Below are 18,346 nucleotides of genomic sequence, written 5' to 3'. Positions count from 1 at the left end.
GTCTCCCCCCTAGCACACCCCTCACCCCAAAGCAGCCCCCTTTCCCTCTCCCCTGGCTCCTGGTATTGATCCCCTTCTTACCCTTCCTCCATCCCGGCGTCTTCTGGCCTGCTCCTCTTCAAAGCAGCCTGCGATCGTGGTGGCCGGCTTTAGCGAACCTAGCAGGCCGCTCTCCAACTCGGTAGCACATTCCCTCTGACGCGATCCTGTGCGTCAGAGGGAGCGTGCTTCTGAGGTTGGAGAGCGGCCTGCGAGGTTCTTTAAAGCTGGCCACTATCACAGGCTGCTCTGAAAAGGAGGATCAGCGGCAGCGGCGAGTAAGGGCAGGCGAGGATGCGGGCAGGGAGAGAGCACAGTCGCACGACTGAGAGGCAGCGGCAAGTGAGGGCGGGCGGTGACGCGCCGAGGATGCAGGCAGGGAGACATCACAGTCGCGCGCCTTCAGCCACCGCACGCGCCTCCAGCCCCTGCACGCGCCGTGAGGTGTCAAATAGAATACTGCCACAGAAGCACACCTCATGGCCCCAGGAGTCACGAATTTTCAAGAGCGCATGCGCGCTCTAGGGTTTTATTATTATAGATAGCTACCAAGGAGAAGGAAAGAACACACCTTTACTGAAACAGGCCTACCTTTACTGAAACAGCTATCGACTTGGGGGTTCAGACACCAGGCGCAAGACCAGGCCATGGAGATCTTCACACTGCACAGCAATTCGGATAGATCTGTCAGAGACAGGAAGAGGTAATATGAATGCCCCACCTCAAAATGTGAAATTATACACAAACTACCAAGCTCTAGAGCAGTGATCTCAAACTTGCAGCCCGCCAGGTACTATAGTCAAACCTCGGTTTGCGAGTAACCCGGTTTGCGAGTGTTTTGCAAGACGAGCAAAACACTCAGCAAACTTTTGACTCGCAAACCGAGTGTTGACTTGATTTGCGATCACCCCCCAGCTCGCAAAGGCCCCCTCGCTCCAAATGGCATCCCCCTCTCCCCGCGAACCGCCCCCCCGCCCGAACAACTTAAACTTACCCCCCCCACACCCCTGTCTAGCGCAGGCACAGATTGTGTGCCTAGAAGATCTTCCGGCTTCTGCCTGCCTGCCTTGAGCATGCATCGCCGAGATTCTCGAGAGAGGGAGAATTAGAAGTCCTTGAGCATGCGCAGATGCATGCTCAAGGCAGGCAGGCAGAAGCCGGAAGATCGTCTAGGCACACGATCTGTGCCTGCGCTAGATGGGGGAGGGGGGTAAGTTTAAGTTGTTCGGGGGGGGGGGTGCCGGTTGGAGCGAGGGGGCCTTTGCGAGCGGGGGGGTGCGATGCCGGTTATCGGGAGGGGGGGATGTATCAAAGTGAGTTTCCATTATTTTCTATGGGGAAACTCGCTTTGATAAACGAGCATTTTGGATTACGAGCATGCTCCTGGAACAGATTATGCTCGTAATCCAAGGTACCACTGTATTTTGAGGCCCTCGGTATGTTTATCATAATCACAAAAGTAAAATAAAAAAGTTTCTTAATCATATGTCTCTTTAGCTATAAATTACAATATTATTATTAAGACTTAGCCAAAACGAAAGATTTATAAACTATAAAGAGTTTTACCTCATGCAATATTGTAATTTCTTTAATAAGACATTAACTATTTTTTTCTGAGACCCTCCAAGTACCTACAAATCCAAAATGTGGCCCTGCAAAGGGTTAGAGTTTGAGACTACTAGAGTGTATGCCCCTTCTAGCTGCTAGAGTGTATTCCCCTTCTAGCAGCAGAGGACACTGCTCTTGAAGTCCTTATGAGGCAAAAAAAAGTTATAAGAAACTGCACAATGAGTCACACACAAATTATTTTTAAAATAAAACTAGAAAAATTCCCTATTCTTCAGATTCAATTTTATGTGAGTAGGAGCAGGGTAGGGTGGGCGCATACACACACAAATGTGTTTGAATGTATTCATTTCCAAGCTCTACAGTGGTATCACTCTCTCCCCACTTCATTCTCCTTACCAAACAGATGGACTTTGGGAGCAGTCCCTGGCCTCCTACGTGGTATAGTACCAATGAGATAGCCTCCAACTATATATTTTTTCTGCTTTATCTCATGTTACTAAACAAACTACCTTCACTGAAGATGCTGAGCTGGGAAACCGGAAGCAATCCAACAGAGCCCGGAGTGTCTGCAGTGCCCATGAAACATAATCTGAGAAAAGCTGTTAACGAAAATGACTTTGCATGGGGGGGGGGGGGGTGAGGAGCAAGATACTAACCATTAAAATAAAGGAACCTCAGGCATGCCCTGAAAACATTATGAAAGTTTTCTGAAACTCAAGCACCAAATATTACCATAACTACCTCCATGCAAAGTACTTTCGATAAGATGGAGCTGTTGAAGGAGGAAGTGAAATCATAAGGCAAAATGGAGGCTTTAACTATGTAGCTCCTCACTCATCCAGGATAAATCAGTATCCATCAGCTAGCTTTTATTCTGGCGTAAACTTCAGAATTCAGCATCAACTTTGCACAATGACAGGAAAGAATTTGCATACCAAGGGGGGGGGGTCTTAATCCCACAAGGAGAACAACATGGCAGCCACTCTGGCCCAAAATACAGCAGGAGCTGATCTACCAGGATTTCAAACAGGAGCTTTTCAGATGGCTTTAGAGGAGTTCTGTGGCTGGTTCAAAGAGCCGAAAGCTGATGTCACAGCCACTTGAACACAGATTGCCTTACTGAGGTCTGATCTCAGAGTGGATATTCAAGAACTGGGCAGGCAACTTGAGAAAACTGAAAACCATATGGAAATTACTCCATGCCTCCATTTGCGTGTGCTAACCACATGGTATTTATTTATTTTTTGGGAGGGGACATGTGAGGGGCGGAGAATGGGCATGGAACACTGCCTAACCCTAACTCTGCACTGCGAGCCGGTGGTTTTACCCGTGGAAGACCAAGGCAGAGATCTCCAAAGTGTAATTTTAAAACTACCATCAGCAGAGGTCATTCAGTTGTGCTCCTTGGCCTATGTTAATAACAATTTCTTTTGTCAAGTTTTTAACAGATCTCTGATTTTGTTTAATCTGTATAATGTATGATTTTCTTTATATGCATTCTCCTCTTTCAAATAGTATGTGCCATCTGGAAATTGATCTGTTTACTGCAAAAGTACTCGTTTAGTGAAGCAGCATGCATTTTAGGGGGTATTTTAGAAAACTAACATTCCATCATTGGAAATGTAATGGTTTTTTTTGTTCAGCTGAAGTAAGTTCTTGTAAAGTTTGGAAAAACAGAATCATTAAAAGAAGTCATTAATAAAAAAAAAATTAAAAAAAAGGGCTCGCTGGGCTAAAAATTAAAAGTCGCAGCTCGGATGGGTCTTAGACACATGTGTCGGGATTGCACACCAGCAATCCGTGCCAGCAGATGGGGGCATTCCTCCGATTGCCCCAATCTGCATATTAGAGGTTGAAGAATCCATCAGACCTGCCTGGATCGGTCTCAATCGGGCAGGTTAGTCAATCTAGCCCTAACTCCATTACTAGTGCAGCTTAGTAAAAGGGCCCCAGGTTTCTTCAGTTAACACACAGTGGAAATTATTTCAAAAAAATTTTCCTAAAAATTCTCCATTTATTACTGCTCTTTAATGAAGCTTATATATCTTCAACTGCTAAGCTTCATTAAAAATAAAGTAATAATTTAAGCTTCATTAAAGAGCAGTAATAAATGAATTTTTTGAAAAAAGAAAACCCCATTCAATTCCTATGGGCTTCATTGCATTTGCCATGTGGGAATTGCTAGCGTGGCTTTGTAAAAGGAGCCTATACTGGATTCATTTTTTTCTAATTTGGGACTGATATTATGATGAATGCTGATTACTTTATTTTCAGCTATATTCTCAAGGTCTGATGACTCAACATATTAATTATTCTTATGTTTTTAGATGTGTATTTAATGTGACCTTTATGAAATAGACTTTTCACATAGGCACCCTATTAATGCAATTATCCCACTCAATGGTGATCTTACAAAGCACAAATTTGCTTTAAAAGTGGAAGCTCAATCGAGGTCTCTTTTGTTGATTTTTGAAAGGATACAGCAGATGAGAATTAGGATGAGTTACAGATGCCCAGCATGCCGCATTTATCTGGAAAACAAATACAAAACCATGCAATTGATTTTTAAAACCCTTCCGTATTCTTCTAATACAAGAGTGATTAGTAGCTAATCAATATGCTCTGGTTCAGATTGATTAACTTGTTTTGCAGAGGCAAGGCTTTCTCTTGATTACAAAAACAATTTGCTCCGAGCTCTTTGGAAACTGCTGATTTACATCTCATAAGAGTAGCTTCACAGGAAATACAAGAAAGTTTGTTTGTGAGACTAAAGCCATTACTTTAGAAACATATGCATGGAGATCCACATCATGCAGACCTGAAAGTGGTTTGAGCATGTCTTGGGCAGAACTGATATTCAAAATAATTTAAACCAGTGTTTCTCAACTTCTTCAAGCCAAGTACCCCCTAAGTCTAACAAATATCAACCGAGTACCCCTGCCCAAGCTCTGCCCAAGACACACCCACATAATAATAGTACTAATTGTAATGCAATTTCTTTCATCCATTTTTCATATACACAATAAGCACAGTTACTTATCCAGGGACAGCAGGCAGATATTTTCAACATGTGGGTGACATCAGCAACGGAGCCCCGCAGCGGACAGCCTCGCAAGCAGACATGCTTGAAGATCTTTGTAAGAGCTTACGAGTGCTGCACTGCGCATGCGCGAGTGCCTTCCCACCCGAGTCAGGGCACGCGTCTCCTGTAAGGTACCTCAGTTCAGATAGCTAGCTAAGAAGCCAACCAGGGGAGGTGGGTGGGTTGTGAGAATATCTGCCTGCTGTCCCTGGATAACAACTGTTACGGTAAGTAACTGTGCTTTATCCCAGGACAAGCAGGCAGCATATTCTCAACATGTGGGTAACCTCCAAGCTAAGCATAATAGGATGGAGGTGGCAACTTAAGAAAACAAATTTTGTAAAACTGACTGGCCAAAATGGCCATCCCTTCTTGAGAAAATATCCAGACAATAATGAGAGGTAAATGTATGAACCGAGGACCAAGTGGCAGCCTTGCAGATTTCCTCAATAGGAGTTGATCTGAGAAAAGCTACAGACACTGCCATTGCTCAAACTTTGTGGCCCGTGACTCGACAATGCAGAGGGAGACCAGCCTGAGCATAGCAGAAAGAGATGCAAGTAGCCATCCATTTGGATATGGTTCCCTTCAAGACAGGATGCCCCAACTTATTTGGATCGAAGGAGATGAAAAGTTGTGGGACTGTTCTGTGAGGTTGAGTGCGTTGCAAGTAGAAAGTCAAGGCATGTTTACAATCCAAAGTATGAAGTGCAACTTCTCCAGGATGAGAATGAGGCTTTGAAAAAAATACTGGAAGAACAATAGATTGATTAATATGAAATTCTGAGACAATTTTAGGCAAGAATTTTGGATGAGTGCAGAGGACCACCTTGTCATGGTGGAAAACTGTGAAAAGAGGATCCGCAACTAAGGCTTGTAACTCACTGACTCTTCGAGCAGAAGTGAGGGCAATGAGAAACATCACTTTCCAAGTGAGATACTTGAGATAAGCCTTATCAATTGGTTCAAATGGAGGCTTCATCAATTGAGCCAGGACAACATTAAAATCCCAGACCACTGGAGGCGGTTTGAGCGGTGGGTTAAAATTGAACAGCCCTTTCATGAAGCGGGAAACCACAGGATGTGTAGACAGGGGTTTCCCATCAAGAGGCTGATGGAAAGCAGCAATCGCACTGAGATGGACTCGGATCGATGTAGACTTGAGGCCAGAGTGCGATAAGTGAAGTAAATAATCCAAAACTGAAGACAAGGAAGTAGATATTGGCTCCATGTGGCGAATAGTACACCAAGCAGAAAATCTAGTCCATTTCTGACTGTAACACTGCTGAGTGGACGACTTTCTGGAAGCCTCCAAAATGTCCTGTACAGACTGAGAAAACTGTAGAAAGGCAGTTAGGTTGAAAGGTACCAAGCTGTTAAGTGTAGAGACTGCAGGTTGGGATGAAGTAAAGACCCCTGACTCTGAGTAAGCAGAGAGGGAAGAACTGGTAGAAGCAGAGGCTCCCTGGGGCTGAGTTGAAGTAGAAGGGAGTACCACGGTTGTCTAGGCCACTGAGGAGCTATCAGAATTATGGTGGCATGGGCCGACTTGAGCTTGACAAGAGTCTTGAGAATCATAGGGAATGGAGGGAAGGCATAGAGAAACTGACCCATCTAGTCCAGGAGGAAAGCATCTGCCTCGAGGTGCTGAGGAGAGTATATCCGGGAGCAGAACTGAGGCAGTTTGTTGTTGAGGGGAGACGCAAAGAGGTCTATGTGAGGGGGGTCCCCCATTGAGCAAACACTTGACGTAGAGGCGAGGAATTGAGTGTCCATTCGTGAGGCTGCAGAAGACAACTCAATTTGTCTGCCAGGCAGTTGTGCTGACCTTGAATGTAGACAGCTCTGAGAAAGATGTTGAAAAGGACAGTCCCACAGTTTCAGAGCTTCTTGATAAAGGGAGTGAGATCCCGTGCCTCCCTGTTTGTTGACATAGTACATGGCGACTTGATTGTCCACCGGACAAGTCTACTTTGTCGTAAAGAAGATGTTGAAAAGCTTTGAGAGCATTGAAAATCGCTTTGAGTTCCAACAGATTGATGTGACAGAGACGGTCTTGCAAGGGACCAATGGCCTTGTGTACGGAGACTGTCGAGATGGGCTCCCCACGCGTAGGTTGACGAGTCTTTTGTGAGAAACTTCTGATGAGGAAGACTGTGGAAAAGCAAATCTCAGGAAAGATTGGAAGAGAGCAACCACCAGCGGAGAGACTGTCTCAACAAAGGAGTTACTATAATGTGTTGAGAAAGTGGGTCGGTAGCTTGCTGCCACTGAGATGCCAGGGTCCACTGTAGAGGCCATGTGACCGAGTAGAATCATCATTTGTCTCGCTGGAATTGATGTGAGAGCAGAGACTTGATGGCAAAGGCGTATAAGAGCATCTTGGTGTGGTTGAGGCAGGAACACTCTGAGCCTGACAGTGTCCAAAATGGCTCCGATGAACTGAAGAGTTTGAGAGGGGGTGCAACTGGGATTTTGGAAAATTGACTTCAAACCCTAGACATTGGAAGAACATAATAGTCTATCGGGTCGCTGCAATAACCCCTTGTTGAGAGGGGGCTTTGATGAGTCAGTCGTCCAGGTATGAAAACTTGAAAGACCCTGGGTACGGAGGGCTGCAGCCACCACCACCAGACACTTCGTGAAGACTCTGGGGGATGAAGCGAGTCCAAAAGGAAGAACTCTGTATTGGAGATGAAGATTCCCCACCCGAAATCTCAAGTATCTGCGAGAGGCTGTATGAATTGGGATACGAGTGTAAGCCTCTTTGAGATCCAGAGAGCATAACCAATCCCCCTGATCAGGGGATACAAAGTTGGTAAAGAATGCATCCGAAACTTCTCTTTGACTAGAAATTTATTGAGGGCTCTGAGGTCCAGAATGGGTCCCAAATCCCCCGTCTTCTTTGGGACTAGAAAATAATGGGAATAAAACCCCATGTCCCGTTGGTTCAAGGGAACCTCCTAGACAGCTTGAAGGTGAAGAAGAGCCTTAGCTTCCTGAAGAAGAAGGGGAAGTTGCGACAAATTGGAAGGACACTCTCTTGGAGGGAGATCTGGAGGCACCTGAAGAAAGCGAAGTGAGTATCCCTTCCGAAGGATGGTGAGAACCCAAAGATCTGAGGTGATCATCTCCCAGTGGTGATAAAAATGGTGAAGACGACCTCCGATGGGCAGAAGAGAAGTCTGATGGAGGGAGGCCGGTATGCTCAGACTGAGAATGTCAAAAAGACTGAGCTAGTTTAGCCGCAGCAGGAGTCTGGGGTTTCTGCTGTCGTTGCTGCTGTGGCGGTCGTCTAGGCGGAGGCCTGGAGAAAGCTGGCATCATTTTTTGAGGATAACGACGTGGTGGAGGCTTGTAAGGCCGAGCAGTAGGAGTCTTAGGCTTCAGCCGAATCAAGGAAGCAAAAGAGCGCTCATGTTCAGAGAGACGCTTTGTAGCAGCCTCGATGGAATCATCAAAAAGTTCATTTCCCTGGCAAGGCAAGTTCACTAGACGGTCCTGCAAATTAAGGTCCATGTCCACAATGCGGAGCCAAGCGAGGCGACGCATGGCTACTGCAAAAGCAGAAACTCTGGAAGAGAGCTCAAAGGCAACGTACGTGGCTTGCAGCATGAAGAGTCGAAGTTATGACAGAGTACGAATAATCTGTTTGAATTCTGGAAGACACTGCTCCTCAAGAGCCAAAAAAAACTTAGGCATTATTTTAAGGAAGTGATTAAAATAAGCAGTGAAAATGTAATTGTAGTTGAGAATTTTATTTGCCCTCATGGAATTCTGATATAGCCTGCAGCTAAACTTGTCCATGGTACGGCCCTCCCTGCCTGGAGAGACTGCAGCATAAAGCTTGATGGTTGAGCTTTCTTTAATGAAGATTCCACAACTAAGGACTGGTGAGATAATTGGGATTTCTCAAACCCCTTATAAAGGTACGGTGCAATACCTGGATTCCAGTTTAGAAGATATGGCCGTAATAGAGTAAGGAGTTTCCATATTTCTGAGGAAAGTTTGTTTTAAGATTATGGTATCGATATTTATTGTTTGTTTCTCTCCTTTTTTTGTATTTTGATAAAATTTTCAATAAATTTTCAAGAGAAAAAAAAAAAAAAAAAGAAAGGAGTCATGGGAAGCCTCAAGGTCTCCTTGGTGGATGAGGCAACTCCATGTCGGCCAAGTACTCAGGAGTGTACTTAGAGTCAGAGTGCAAATCCAGCTGAAGAGCTTTTCCCATGTCAAAGACAAATCTCGCAAATGAGGCAGACTTTGAGGTAGATGGTTCCTCAGGAAAAGGAGAGCGAGACTTAGGAGCAACAGAATAGGATGGAGAAGCCTCTCTGGAATATTGAGAAGGAGGCTCAGAGTCCAGCACCATGGTCACTGAGGAAGCTCCACTACCTGTGATAGGAGGAGTCAGAGAGTGTTTGCGCTTGAGAAGCCTCAATGGTGAAGTTCCCGGGGTCCAAGGAACAGAGAGGGTCGAGGCAGGAGGAGAAGGCTCCCTTGGAGGCGGTCTCGATGGAGGAGTCTTCAACCTGGATGGACTTCAAGGCGAAGCAACAGGTGTAGAAGCTTTGCAAGACCGAAACTTATGTTTAGGTTTTGAAGGAGCCTTGACGGCCTTTGATAAACAAGGCATAGAAGACTCAGTACTGGGAGGAAGAGAGTCCTTTTACTTCAGAGAAGACTCCTGACTCCGCTTGGAAGCAAGATACCTCGAATGTCTCGAGTGATGCTTCGATTGAGGTTCAGGAGACTCTGCCCTAGGACGAGGAGGCTAGGAATCACTAGATGACAAGCGATGAGACTTCCGATGCTTGCCTCGAGGTGCTTCGACAGGAGGCTCAGGCTGGCTCATAGGAAGCAGGGTCAAGGCCGGGACAAGTTGAGCCAGGACCGAGGAAATCTGCATGGTGAAAATGGCTTTCAACAGTGGTCTCAAACTCAAACCCTTTGCAGGGCCACATTTTGGATTTGTAGGTACTTGGAGGGCCTCAGAAAAAATAGTTCATGTCTTATTAAAGAAATGACAATTTTGCATGAGGTAAAACTCTTTATAGTTTATAAATCTGTCCTTTTGGCTAAGTCTTAATAATAATATTGTAATTTATAGCTAAAGAGACATATGATCTAGAAACTTTTTTATTTTACTTTTGTGATTATGATAAACATATCAAGGGCCTCAAAATAGTACCTGGTGGGCTGCATGTGGCCCCTGGGCCACGAGTTTGAGACCCTGGCTTTCAACATGTCATCGAAGATAGGCACTGAGACGAAGGGATCAGGTCTCAAAGGTGCAGCAGTGCACTCCAAAGAGGGCTACCTCGAGGACGAGTATTCCCTATGTTTGGAGGCACGCTTAGCTGGAGGTATCGTAGAGGCTGGCAGGACCGTGGGCACGGCCTGGGATGCCTGAGACTCTGGAGGCTTCTTAGGAAGGGTACCTGAAGGAGAAACAGGAGACTTACCCACAGACGAAGCCTTAGGAGGGACCGCAGTCGAGGCCTTCGAGGTTGAAGTGGTCGAGGTCGAGGTCTTAGGCGAGGCTGAGGTCTTAGAAGTCAAGGCCGTCCCTGAGGTTGAGGCCCACTCAGCAGATTGCTCCATAGTGCCGAACAGTTGAAGGACTTTAGCACGGCGTCTGCAAAGGGCTCGAGGTTGAAGGGTAGCACAGCGCGAACAAGTATCGGGACAATGTTCGGGACCCAGACAAACAATACACCAACGATGAGGGTCGGTGATTGAGATAACCCGGCTGCACTGGCTACACTTTTTAAAACTGATGAGAGGCTGGGACATAGAAAAAAGAGAACCATCGAAGAAACGAGGTAAGGAGGCCTGGCCTAGGCCGCCGGCTGACAAAATGAAAGAAAAAGACTTTTTTTTTTTTTGAAAAAGGAAAAAACTTACAAGATGCAGTAGCACAGCGACTTCAGAAAATAACAAAGCCGCGGTGCGAGAAGGCAACGAAAAACTGCAGAGCTGAAGGAAGTGGGACTTCTCGGCTCCGCGGAAAACGTTGAACTGAGGTACCTCACAGGAGATGCCTTTCCTGACTCGGGCGGGAAAGCACTTGCGCATGTGCAGTGCAGTACTCGTAAGCTCTTACAAAGATCTTCAAGGAAGTCTGTTTGCGAGGCTGTCCACTGCGGGGCTCCGTTGCTGACGTCACCCACATGTTGAGAATATGCTGCCTGCTTGTCCTGGGATAATAATCTTATCAATACATAATGGTAACCACAAAATTTTAAAAACACAAAGCACACTGTATGCACAGAAAATGTTATTCAGGGTTTTTTTTCCAACGAGTTCATGGCAGATGACTTTTAAAAAAAATATATATATATTCTTTATTCATTTTCCAAACTTACAATAAGTGTATCAACAAGTACAATCATTTAGACTTACATAAAACACTTAATTTACAATAATCATATTATAAAATTATCTCCTTCTCTCCCACCCTTTTCATTTTATGTAATAATCATTTATATCAATTAATAAATATTATCTAATCATTATTCGCATTTATAATCAACATTCAGAATTAGTCCCCCCACCCCTTAACTTAAGCTTATACCATACAGGGAAAAATTAAATCTGTTCATTGCAATAATTTGTTAATGGCCTCCACACATTTTGATATCTTTTAAAATTTCCATTCTGTATAGATATTGTTTTTTCCATTTTATATATATATATAAACACAACAAATTCCACCAAAAATTATAATTAAGTCTTTTCCAATTACTCATTATTTGTTGTATGGCAACTCCTGTCATAATTAGTAAAAGTTTGTTATTCTTGTATGATATTTGGCTTTTAGCCCTCATTCACATGCCAAATAAAACAGTATCATACGATAACGCAACTGGATTTTCCAATAAACATTTTATTTGACCCCCATATTGATTTCCAAAAGGCCAAGATTAATGGACATTAAAATAATAAATGATCTAGAGTCCCTATTTCAAGATTAAAATGCCAACATCTATTAGTCTTAGGGCTCCTTTTATCAAGATGCGCTACGGGGGCTAGCGCGTCGGACATTTCATCACGCGCTAACCGCCTGCGGCAAGCCAAAATACTAACGCTTCGTCAATGGAGGCGTAAGTGGCTAGCGCGGCAGGCAGTTTAACGCGCGGTATTCCACGCGTTAAACCCCTACTGCGCCTTGATAAAAGGACCCCTTAGTGCTATCCAACTTTTGTAAATGAACAGGGGTCCAAAAAGCTCTATGTAAAATAAAAACTACGTTTGTCTCATAGATGCCGACATTGTATATCTCAACCTCCAAGTCCAAATTTGTGACCATTGAGATGCAGAAATTTGATGCTTAATCTCAATACTCCAAATATCCTGAAGAACAGTTTTTGGGGGTTTTTATTCATGAATCCAGATATCAATTTATACCACTGTGCGGCCTGGTGTCCCAGGAAGTCCACCTGAAAGCATAAGAATTCTAAACTATAATGATTATTTAAAGTCTTCCATTCAGGGAACCCCGCCTGAATGGCCTGCTTCAATTGCAACCATCTAAAGCTTTGTGATTTATTAAAACCAAATTTATGTTGCAACTGTGAAAATTCAAGCAGCTTACCATTAGAAATAATATCATCTAATATTCGTATACTTGCTATCATCCAATGCTTCAAATTTGAATGCCACCAATTTGAATCTTGGAATTTAACCATATAGTTTGATTTGTTGATTTATGTATTGGAATAGGTAATAGATTATTGACATATCGTAAGGTTTTCCATGTATCTACTAATATTTTGTTTACTTTATATTTTCTAGGCATTTTGATACTGAGAAAATGGCATAGACGCAAAGGGAACATGAGTCACCATTCCAACCACATCCAATCTGGAATATTTTCTATGGGCTCTGGGAGGATTCAATACATACTCTGACGTAGAATATAGGCTTGATGATACCTATAAAAATTGGGGAAATTTACCCCTCCCTCTGTAATTGGTTTTTGTAAAGATACTAAAGCAATTATTTCCTTTTTACCTAGCCCAAATACATTTTGTTAGAATACGATTTAACTTTCTATAAAAGGACCCTTGAAAAAAAAAACTGGTATCATACCCATTTGATAACAGACCACAGGCAATATCATCATTTTGATGGTTTAAACTCTTCCCCACTATGATAGATGTAAAGGATTCCATTGCTCACACATTTCTGTTACCTTCTTTAATAAAAAATTTTCATTCACTTCCATTGTCTCTTCCAGTGTATTATTTATCTAAATACCCAAATATTTTATTCCATCTTCCTTCCATAAAAAGGGGAATGGATCAAATAGACCTTTTGTACAATGGAAGGACTTCTGATTTACTCCAATTTATCTTGTATCCTGAAAATTTTCCAAATTTCTCTATCAATTCCAGCAAGCATGGAATAGTTGTCTCTGGATTTCTCAAATGTAATAGCTTATCATCTGCATACGCAGAGACCTTATAATCCCTATCCGAGTAAGGGATGCTCTGTATCTCCTTTATCTGTTGAATAGCTAACAACAAGGGTTCTAATACAATATCAAAAACCTAAGGAGATAAGGGACAACCTTGTCTAACATCCCTCTGTAAATTAAATCTTTCCAAAAAATTATTATTAATATATAATCTAGCAACAGGGGCACTATACAAAGTTTGAACCATTTATATAAATCCAGAGCCAATTCCAAACCATTCCAATGCCTGATACATGAAGGTCCATTCCACCCGATCAACGGCTTTCTCTGCATCTAAAGATACAGAAAAGGCTGGATCATCCATGGCTTTTGTTAAGTTTAACATATGAAAAGCCAATCTGGTGTTATTAGAAGAATGTCTATGAGCTGGGACAGGAAGGAATTTTCCCACCTCCTGTCCCGGCCGACTCTAAACTCTCACTTCCCTCCTGCCTCCCCGATTAATAAAAAGCATACCTTTAAAATGTCTGGTGGTCCAGTGGTGAACCAGGGCAGGAGCGATCTTCCTACATTCCTGCCCTCTGCAGAGTTGCTATCTGAATGGCTGCTGCGAGTTCCCACGGTCTCATGAGAACTCGCGGCAGCCATTCAGATAGCAACTCTGCACGGGGCAGGAGTGAAGGAAGATTGCTCCTGCCCTGGTTAACTGCTGGACCACCAGGGATTTTAAAGGTATGCTTTTTACTAATCGGGGAAGCAGGAGAGAGTTGCTAGAGTCAATTGAGTCAGGAGGGATCCCTCCTGATCCAGCCCATCGGTTTTTACACCAGCTCAGTGAAATGCATAGCATTTAAAACTGTGCTTGTTCATTAAAGGGCCCTTTTACTAAACTGTGTTAAAGTGCCAACATGCTAGAAAAGTGGCTTAATGTAGTTTCACCATCTGTACACCGTACCATGAATATTATCTTGGAGGACTCCTGGGAAAGCATACCTTCTGTTTTGTGAAATTTAAGTTGTTGCACCTATTTACTTGGAGGTGATCATTCCATAAGCTGTCCAACGTTATTATTCCATAATAGTACCATCCACAGTCAAAAGCATTTACCGCAAATACCGTTTCACATGCTGTGTCTGCCTGGAACAAGAACAACAATAATACATGATCTGCTGTTATAACAGCTGCCATTGCTGACAACCATCTATCCTTTCACCATTAAATAGTCACAGTTACCATTCATTATAGGCTCAGTGGTAGTACTGCACACTGCCCTCTGGGTTCAATGCTGGGTCCAGCCTTCATGTCTTGAGTCAACTATAGTTGCAGAAGCTGTGAAGGCAGTATTCAGAGCCCTAGAGGGAATAGGAAATTTATAGTGACCACGTCACAGCAACACCTTGTAGCCAGAGGTAGGGCCCAGAAATGTAGAGTTTTAGGTGCAGATCTGGTACACGGCCCTTAGCTGAACAATATTGCTACTAAATAAGTTGGAAGGAGATTTACATGGGGGGAAATAATTCTCAGCCAGCTGCAAATGAAGATTTTTGGTGCTAAAGCCCAGTCCTGGTTCTGATAAGAGTTGAAAATCAGGAGGAAACTGCTGGTCTAAATTAAAGAAAGAAAAAAATGATAATTTTTACTTTAGCAAACTACAATGAAAAATATCTGCGGGGAAGGCTCTATGAGACAATCAGTATTAGAGGAACTCTGAATAGATGCACCTGTGTTTGGTGACTCTCCTGCCAGTCATGCAATGAAGAGCTCCCGTTTAATTGGACAATACAAGAAATAGGGCCCTCAAAATATCTAGAGAGGACTAAGAAAATCCCAGGACTAAGCTCCGACGCTTCCAGAACTGCTTGGTTTACTTTGAACAAACTTTCAATCAGTAATGGGACCATGAATTAATAATTGGCAGGAGGGAGGAGAGGGCAATTTTCAGAATTTTTTTTTATCACTATAGGTTAAAGTGAGCATTTAGTTGTGAAAATTATACTTTCCAAAAATCCCCCCTTTCTCACAAATAGGATGGAGCAGGGTCATTTCATTTACAGGCATACAAGGTGTTTTATTTATTTTCTTACATTTTGTCTGCAAGCCCGGAATCTATTGAAACAGTGTACATTCAGGTACTTGCACATATCTCCTAACAGGAGTAAACAGGGATTCACCTGTAAACTCATGTGTAGAGTCTGTGCTGTGCCAGGGATTTTCAATTGAAACCTCTGGGGAGAGGTTTCGTCAGAAAATTAGGCAGATTTTCAGATTGCCTGAAAGCTATTTGTTCTTAGTTGCTGTAGAGGTTCCACAACCTTAATCATTAAAAAAAAATCTGTCGAGGCCAATAATGCCAGAAGGTCAAAGAAAAGGAAAACATTATTCCCCAAAATTTGGAACCAATATATACAGTATTTACATTACATGCCAGCGGGTGGAGCATGTTACTGAATAAGTTGCAATGTATACTCTAAAGTAAAGAAGGAATAGACTAATAGCAAGGACTTCTATGGATGTAATGATACAGGGTTAATATGGGAGGCAAGGGAGGGAGGGCTCGGGATAGAAGGTAACTTATGGTAGTAAAGGCTTAAGTTCCTAGGATTGGGAATGCAATATTTGAAGTATTACTATTTGCTGGTTAAAATTAGAGCACAAAAAAAGCCAAAAAGCCAATGTAATGTTTCATTATTATTTATTTTTGTTTATTAATAATATAAAAGATTTTGAATTAAAATTGGAATGCTTGGATGTAAAACATCCCTTCAAATCACTGTTGGGTAATAAATTTCAAAGCTAGTGCCCAAAATGGTGAAACATTCATCAAAAACAATAGATAGGAGCATTATAAACATAAGACCGCTTTATAAGTTTCCTAAAGGAGCTCAGAACCATTTGATGGTATAGAAATCATGACCAGGGTAGAACCCTGATAAGTGTTTCAAATGTCTATCATTGCTCCCTTTTGAGGTTTTATAAAGTTGTTTCGTGTAGTGTAACACTGAGTAAATGAAGACGTGTATAAATAGTAGTGCAAAAATATTCAAAATTGAACTTCTTAGAAATGTTAATTCACAACGACTTTTCTTGCGTATATATATACTAGTCTTTAAGCCCGTTACATTAACGGGTGCTAGAATAGATGTGTCTGTCTGTCTGTGTTTCTTTATCTCTCTCTCCTTGGCTACTGTCTCCCCTTCCCCCCCGAGCAAAGCTGTCTGCCCCCAGCACCCACCTCCCCCCCAATGTCTCTCCATGGCCCTCTTCTGTCTTCCCCCCAGAGCAAAGCTGTCTGTCCCCAGCACACCTCCCCCCAAAGCAGCCCCCTTTCCCTATCTCTCCATGGCCCCTTCTGTCTCCCCACAGCACACCCCTCCCTCCAAAGCAGCCCCCTATCCCTCTCCCTGTCTCTCCATGGCCCCTTTTGTCTTCCCCCCAGAGCAAAGCTGTTTGCCCCAAGCACACCCCTCCCCCCAAAGCAGCCCCCTATCCCTCTCCCTGTCTCTCCATGGCCCCTTCTGTCTTCCCCCCCAGAGCAAAGCTGTTTGCCCCAAGCACACCCCTCCCCCCCAAAGCAGCCCCCTTTCCCTCTCCCACTGACTCTCTCTCTGGCCCCCTTTCTCTGTCTGTCTTTCTGTCCCTCTCCCTGCCTCTTTCTTTCTTTCTGTCTCCCTCCCTCCCGCTGTCTGTCTGTCATTTTTCCCCATTTCCCTGTGCAGCAACATTTCCATCCCACTTCCCTATGCAGCAGCAACAGCATTTCCCTCCTATCCCCCCCTTTCCTGTGTAGAAGCAGTAGCAGCATTTTCCCCCCACTCCCCCTTTCCCTTCTCTTACCTTCTCTTCCCTGCTCCGTTCGGCCCCTCCCCTTTCTTTTACTGCCGTTGTCGATCCGGCCTGCTCCTGACCCTCCCACCGCCGACAAACCTTGGGGCTCCAGCCGCGTAGGCAGCACTTTAAACACGCTGCTTCGCGGCCTTCTACTGGCGATTTCCTCTGCCGCGTCTGTCTCCGATGATGTCATCAGAGACACGGCAGAGGAAATCGGCAGAGAAGGGAGCGAAGCAGCGTGTTTATAGTGCTGCCTACGCCACTGGAGCCGGGAGGCGACGGAGAGGGCAGGGGGTGCTAGCGGCCGGCAGCCGCCGCTCCGCAGGTGGAGAGCAGGGAAGGGCGCTCATGTGCACTTGTCTTGCCTCACGTGAGGCCAGACCGTAAGCCGCGCATGCGCACTTCCTATGGGTCGCTACAGCTCACGGAAAACGGACGCACGCATAGGAAGTGCGCATGCGAGGCTTACCGTTTTATTATATTAGATATATATATGAACTTGAACATAGCTTTTTGTAAAGACTCAACGCTAGAGTTGTCTTACTAAGGCAGGGTCTGATGCATTTTGCCAAGACAGCTTCCTCAGAGAATCCACTCCGACCAGTTGATATTCAAAAGGAGAATTTAATTCTAAAAAATGAACATAAAAATATAAGCATTGCCTCTGCCGGGTCAGACCAGGGGGTCCATCGTGTGCAGCAGTCTGCTCTCGCGGCGGCCCCCCAGGTCCGTGACCTGTAAGTGGTCCTTTACCTAAATTGTTTATTCCCTGTTCATTTAGTACCTGTACCTATACCCTTCAATCCCCTTCTCCTTCAGGAAGTCTCCAATTCTTTTTTGAAGCCCAATATTGTACTCTGCCCTATCACCTCCTCTGGTAGCGCATTCCAGGAGTCCACCACCCTCTGAGTGAAGAAGAACTTCCTAGCGTTCATTTTGAATCTGTCTCCTTTCAATTTTTCTGAATGTCCCCTTGTTTTTGTTGGCCCGGTTAGCCTGAAGAATCTGTTCTTCTCCACCTTCTCTATGCCTTTCATGATTTTATAAGTCTCTATCATGTCCCCTCTAAGTCTCCGCTTTTCCAAGGTAAAGAGCCCCAGCTTCTCCGACCTTTCAGCATATGAAAGGTTTTCCATGCCCTTTATCATCCTTGTTGCTCTTCTCTGGACCCTCTCGAGTATTGCCATGTCCTTCTTAAGGTACGGCGACCAGTACTGGACACAGTACTCCAGATGTGGGCGAACCATCGCTCGATACAGTGGTAGAATAACCTCCTTCATTCTGATAGTGATACCCTTTTTGATTATGCCCAATATTCTGTTCGCTTTCTTTGAGGCCGCTGCACATTGCGCCGCCGGCTTCATTGTTTTATCCACCAATACCCCCAAGTCCTTTTCTAGGCTTCC

At 44.1% G+C, this 18,346-nt stretch overlaps 1 protein-coding gene across 1 annotated transcript in view; it reads right to left on the bottom strand.

The window, feature by feature from the left end:
- The window catches only part of DCAF4 (DDB1 and CUL4 associated factor 4), a 108,737-nt gene that overhangs the window by 30,220 nt on the left and 60,171 nt on the right, over nt 1-18,346 (bottom strand). The window contains exons 7-10 of the mRNA XM_033953248.1: nt 14,106-14,249; nt 4,090-4,139; nt 2,118-2,197; nt 631-723 (exon numbers count right to left, since the gene is read on the bottom strand). Of these exons, the coding sequence (XP_033809139.1) occupies nt 631-723; nt 2,118-2,197; nt 4,090-4,139; nt 14,106-14,249 (367 nt within the window). The remainder of the gene's footprint in view (nt 1-630; nt 724-2,117; nt 2,198-4,089; nt 4,140-14,105; nt 14,250-18,346) is intronic.

This window comes from Geotrypetes seraphini, chromosome 7 (assembly GCF_902459505.1).
Source record: "Geotrypetes seraphini chromosome 7, aGeoSer1.1, whole genome shotgun sequence".
Lineage (NCBI taxonomy): Eukaryota > Metazoa > Chordata > Amphibia > Gymnophiona > Dermophiidae > Geotrypetes > Geotrypetes seraphini.
This window is presented reverse-complemented; position numbering and strand designations above follow the sequence as displayed.